The sequence below is a fragment of the Rhincodon typus genome, chromosome 44 (genome assembly GCF_021869965.1).
Source record: "Rhincodon typus isolate 14 chromosome 44, sRhiTyp1.1, whole genome shotgun sequence".
NCBI classification, from domain to species: Eukaryota; Metazoa; Chordata; class Chondrichthyes; order Orectolobiformes; family Rhincodontidae; genus Rhincodon; species Rhincodon typus.
In genome coordinates, this window is record NC_063375.1 from 1400566 (window position 1) to 1406408 (window position 5843).

At 52.1% G+C, this 5843-nt stretch overlaps 1 protein-coding gene across 1 annotated transcript in view; it reads left to right on the forward strand.

The window, feature by feature from the left end:
* Nucleotides 1–5661, forward strand: part of LOC109925468 (lysophospholipase D GDPD3-like) — an 11458-nt gene extending 5797 nt beyond the window's left edge. The window contains exons 5-9 of the mRNA XM_048619873.1: nucleotides 1147–1236; nucleotides 3385–3518; nucleotides 4166–4225; nucleotides 4727–4778; nucleotides 5355–5661. Of these exons, the coding sequence (XP_048475830.1) occupies nucleotides 1147–1236; nucleotides 3385–3518; nucleotides 4166–4225; nucleotides 4727–4778; nucleotides 5355–5486 (468 nt within the window). The 3' untranslated portion in view covers nucleotides 5487–5661. The remainder of the gene's footprint in view (nucleotides 1–1146; nucleotides 1237–3384; nucleotides 3519–4165; nucleotides 4226–4726; nucleotides 4779–5354) is intronic.
* The last annotated feature ends 182 nt before the right edge of the window (nucleotides 5662–5843 follow it).

Consider the following 5843-nt stretch of genomic DNA (forward strand, 5'->3'; position numbering starts at 1 on the left):
CCCCCCTCTGTATTTCCCCCATCACCCCCACCCCACCTCCCCCCATCACCATCCATTCCCTTCCTGATTAAAAATCTCTCCCTCGCTCTCAGCTTTGAATATACTGAATGTCCCACCCCTCGACACCCCCCTCTGCGGTGAAGAATCCCACAGACTCGCTCCCCTCAGAGAGAAGAAATTCCTCCCCATCTCCGTCTTCAGTGGGCGACCCCCTTATTCTGAGATGATGCCCCCTCTGGGTCCTAGACTCTCCCACACATGGGGGGGACAACCTCGCCCCATCTCCCCTGTCACGTCCCTCCCCCCATGAATCTTGGATGTTTTGATCAGGTCGCCTCTCATTCTTCTAAACACCGATGAGTACAGGACCCGAACTACTCAACCTCTCCTCCATAAGACAGTCCCTCCATCCCCGGGATCAGCTGAGCCAAACTTCTCTGGCCTGCCTCTCATGCCAATCTATCTCTGCTTGGATACAGGCCCCCGAAACCATTCGCAGTATCCCAGCTGTGGTCTGACTAGTATCGTTTTTGTAAAAATCTCCCTGCTATTCTACCCCATTCCGTTCGGATAAAGGCCAGCATTCCATTTGCCCTCCCCATTCCCCAAAGAACTTGGACGCAAGCTTTTTGTTACCCGGGGAGTGTCTGAAATTTGTACTCCAGCGAGAGTCGGTGCCGCACGTTTTCACAGAGCCCCTACAGTGCGGAAACAGGCCATTCGGCCCAACAAATCCACGCCAACCCTCCAAAGAGCATCCCCCCCAGATCCATCCTATCACCCTTTCCCTGTAACCCTGCGTTTCCCATGGCTAACACACCTAACCTACATTGTTGCCGAACACTCCGGGACAGTTTACCGTGTCCAATCCCCACCCTAACCTGCACACCTTTGGACTGTGAGAGGAAACAGGAACACCCAGAGGGAACCTACGCAGACACAGGGAGAATGTACCAACTTCACACAGACAGTGACCTGAGGGTGGAGTTGAACCTGGGTCCCTGGTGCTGTGAGGCAGCAGTGCTAACCACTGTGCTGCCGTATGGGGAGCTCGCGCTGAATGCGATGGGCTGTGGGTTTTTTTTTTGCTGCTGTGCCTTTGAGATGAGTATGGTCCTGTCTAATTCCGTTTTTAATTACACTTAGGTGTCAGACCTGGTGAAGAAATACAGTCGAGAGCAGATCACAGTCTGGGCAACAGATAGTGAGCGCAAGATGCTGTTATGTCGTGCAGAGGTGGGGTCTCTGTCTCTGTCTCTCTGTCTCTCTCTCTGTGTCTCTCTGTCACTCTCTCTCTCTCTCTCTCTGTGTCTCTCTGTCACTCTCTCTCTCTCTTGTTCCCTCTGTGTCGCTCCCCCTCTCTGTCACTCTTTCTCTCTCTGTCTGTATCTGTCTCTCTCTATCTGTCTCGCTGTCTCTATCTCTCTCTCTCTCTCTCTGTCTCTCTCTCTCTCTCTGTCTCTGTCACTGTGTGTGTGTATCTCTCTCTCTCTCTCTCTGTCTCTCTTGTTCCCTCTGTGTTGCTCCCCATCTCTGTCACTCTCTTTCTCTCTCTCTGTGTCTGTCTATGTGTGTGTCTGTCTCTCTCTTTCTGTCTCTATCTGTCTCTTTCTCTCTATCTCTCTCTCTCTCTGTCTCTCTCTGTCTCTCTGTGTGTCTGTCTCTCTGTCTGTATGTCTCTCTCTGTGTCTCTCTCTGTTTCTGTCACTTTTAATATTTATAATTACTACTTCACTGGCCATGTGTGAAGTGCCAGATGACTGGAGGGTAGCTAAAGTGGATCCCTTGTTTAAGGAGGGCAGCAGGGATAGGCCGGGTAATTACAGATCAGTTTGTCTGACGTCAGTGATGGGGAGGTAACTGGAAAAAAATCTCTTAAGGACAGGATAAGTTGGAAAGGCAGGGATTGATGATGGATAGTCAGCATGGATTGGTTAGAGGGAGATCCTGTCTGAATAATTTAATAGTTCTTTTTGTGAAAAGCTGGTTAAATATTGTTGACAAGGGTAGTGGAATAGATGTGGTTTACATAGACTTCAGTGAGGCCTTTGACAAGATCCCACACGGAAAGCTGGTCCGAACGGCAAGAGCCCCTGGGATCCGAGGCAAGTTGGCAAACTGGATCCGAACATCTGCTTCCAAACAGGGAGCACAGGGCAATGGTGGAGGGAGGTTTCTGTACCACAGGGATTGATACTGGGACCCTCGCTGTTTGTTATGTACATTAGCAGCTCGGATGTGAGTGTAGAAGGTTTAATTAGTGAGTTTGCAGATAACACTGTGTTGGTAATAGTGTGGAGGAGGACGGTCCTGGGTCACAGTCTGATATCGATCAGCTGGTAAATTGGGCAGAGCAATTCCAGTTGGAGTTTAATCCTGATAGTTAAGTCTGAGGTGATGCATTTTGGGAGATTTAATAAGGGAAGGAGATGCACAGTGAACAGTGGGTCCCTAGGGAGTACTGAGGAGCATAGGGACCTTGGTTTGTCTCTCTGCGCCTCTCCTCTCTCTCTGCGCCTCTCCTCTCTCTCTACGCCTCTCCTCTCTCTCTGCATCTCTCCTCTCTCTCTGTGTCTCTCCTCTCTCTGCCTCTTGGTGAACAAGGCCATAGATCCCCTTAACGAAAGTAAGAACTGCTGATGCTGGAGTCAGAGATAACACAGTGTGGAGCTGGATGAACACAGCAGGCCAGGCAGCATCAGAGAAGCAGGAAAGCTGACGTTTCGGGTCGGGACCCTTCATCTTAGATCCCTGAAAATGTCAGCACAGGTAGACAGGGTGGGGAAGAAGGCACACAGGATGTTTGTCATCACTAGCAGGGGTGTAGAATACAGGAGCAAGGAAGTCTTGTTACAGCTTTATAAAACATTGATTGGGCCACAGATGGAACGCTGTGTGTAGTTCTGGTCGCCACACTATCGGAAGGATGTGATTGCACTGGAAAAGGGTGCAGGGGAAATTGACCGAGATGCTACCTGGGATGGGAAGGCTCAGTCATGAGGAGAGACTGGATAGGCTGGGTTTGTTTTCCCTGGAGCAGAGGAGGCTGAGGGGAGGCGCAAGAATCTGACTGAGGTGAACAAATTTCTGAGAGGCAGAGGTAGGGGAGATCAGGAGAATCTTTTCCCCATGGCAGAGATGTCTAAGACTAGAGGGCATATGATTAAGGTGCAGAGTAAGTGGTTTAGAGGGGACCTGAGAACACGTTTTCTTCCACCCAGAGGGTGTCTCTCCCTCTGTCTCAATCTCTCCCTCTGTCACTCACGCTCTCCCTCTGTCCCTCGCGCTGTCTCTCTTTCTCTGTCTGTCTCTCTCAGAATAGAACAAACAGCACTGAGCAAGGGGCTGAAGGGTCTGTGTGATTCTGTCTGTCCTTTTCTCCAGAACCCTCATATGGCCCATGCTTTCACAGCTCGGCGTATTCTCTGGCTCCTGCTGATGTTTTACTCTGGATCACTGCCATTCGTTCCCATCAGGGAGTCCTGCCTTGAGACCTTCCTGCCCTCCATCATTAACAGGTCAGTGATCCCTCACCAATACCAATGGTGACTCAGCTTCTCTCTCAATAGGGATGGGGGTTGGCGGGGGTGCGGTTCTGAGAGGGAAGGGGTCTTCCTACACTCCAACAGGGCCTGGGGGAGATCCCACCTGGAGCACTGTGCACTGTTTCGGGATCCTTAACCTGAGGAAGGACAGACCCCGGACTGAGAGGGAGAGCAGGGAAAGGAGGGGTGGGGGTTCACTACACTGTCCCCCGGGAGGGGAGCAGGATTGTCGAAGGAGGGGCGATCGAGGGGAGGTGAGATATTGAGAGGGATTGAGGGACATGGGGTGGAAGGTGCAGGAGACTGGGAGATGGATAGATTTTTGGGGGGAGACACTGAGGGACACGGGGAGAGTGCTGGAGACTGGAATTGAGGGAAAAGGTCAACAAGGAGCTTATCAAAGGACAGAACAGACTTGAGGTGCTGAATGGCCTCATTCTGCTCCTATCCCTTATGTTATTTCGTTATGATTAGCTTGGAATCCCAGGCTCCATTCTCCAAACTCCGCAAACCCTGAGCTGACGTCAACATTCACTGCTGAACCTCTGACCCAGGCACAGGGAGATCCCAGGCACAGCCCGTCTGCCCTCTCTTGTCACACTCTTCTCCTTTCTGAACAGGTACTACTTTCCGGAGAAGAAAATCCTGAGAAACAGATATGTGGTCCGAATCCTGGATTGGTGAGAAACAGATGATCCCTCCTTCACACCCTCTCTCTCCCTTTCTCTTCATCTCTACCTCTTCACCTCTCACTCAATCTCTCCATCTCTCTCTCTCTCTGTGTCTCTCCCTCCCCCACCTCTGCAATCGTCACCGTCTCTCTCTATCTATTTTTCTTACTCCCTCTCCCTCTGTCTGTTTCCTCACTGTCTCTCTCGCTGTGTCTTTCTGTCTTCCTGTCTCTCTGAACATCTCTATTCCTTCGCCAATGCTGTCTCTCTATCCTTCTATCTCTACCTCTCCCTGACTCTTTCTCCATTTCCCCCATCACACTCCCCATCTCTCTCGCTTTCTCCCTCGGTCTGTCTGTCTGCCTGTTTCTTGCATTCCCACTACCTCCCTTTCTGTTTCTACTCCGTCCGCCTGAGTCTGGTTTCTCTCTTGACTGGGACCTGTGTCTCTGTCTCTCGCAATCACCGATTTCCTGGACATAATCGGAATATCTCTGTCCCTACCTGCAGGTTGCTGATGAAGAAATGGTTATTCAAACACCTAACAGATCGTGGCATTCAGGTAGAAACCCAAACTGCTCTGGGACCGAATCTGTGCCGAGTTAATTTAACTGACAGGTCATGGAGCCCTCCCCACCCGCGCCCAGTGTCAGCATCGAGCGCTCCCAGGGACAGGGACAGGGACAGTACAGAGCTCCCTCTACATCACCCTGACAGTGTAACCCCCTCCCCCCCCCCCCCCTCTTTATTCCCAGTGTCAGCATCAAGCGCTCCCAGGGACAGGGACAGGGATAGAGCTCCCTCTACATCACCCTGACAGTGTAACCTCCCCCTCGCACTTTATACCCAGTGTCAGCATTGAGCGCTCCCAGGGACAGGGACAGTACAGAGCTCCCTCTACATCACCCTGACAGTGTAACCCCCTCCCACCCCCCCCACTTTATACCCAGTGTCAGCATCAAGCGCTCCCAGGGACAGGGACAGGGATAGAGCTCCCTCTACATCACCCTGACAGTGTAACCTCCCCCTCGCACTTTATACCCAGTGTCAGCATTGAGCGCTCCCAGGGACAGGGACAGTACAAAGCTCCCTCTACATCACCCTGACAGTAAGGTGTTTGTTTCTGTCTGTTCTCTAGGTTTATTTCTGGGTCCTGAATGAGGAGGTGGATTACAGACGGGCTTTCGAATACGGTGCGACAGGAGTGATGACTGATTTCCCGAACAGGCTGCGAGCGTTCCTGGACCAGACCCAACCTCTCGCAAGTTAATGGGAGCCACCGGACTTAACCACCCCTAGCCCCCTGGGTCTCCCTGCCCCAAGGCCTTCCCCCCCCCCCCCCCCCGGGTCTTCCTGCTCAATAGAGTTATGTTGGGTGTGAGCTTACACTGATGCTGCTGAGTACAATACAACATGTGGGTACAATAAACTGTTACACATTCTCACTCTGTCTGTTGTTTGTCATTTTCATACAATATGGAGGGGGTGTCGGAGACAGGGAGGGGGGTGAAAGGGGCTGGAGCGGGTGACTGAGACAGAGAGGGGGGTGTGGGGGGCTGGAGGGGGTGATGGAGAGAGGGAGGGCGGTGTGGGGGACTGGAGGGGGTGACAGAGACAGAGAGGGGAG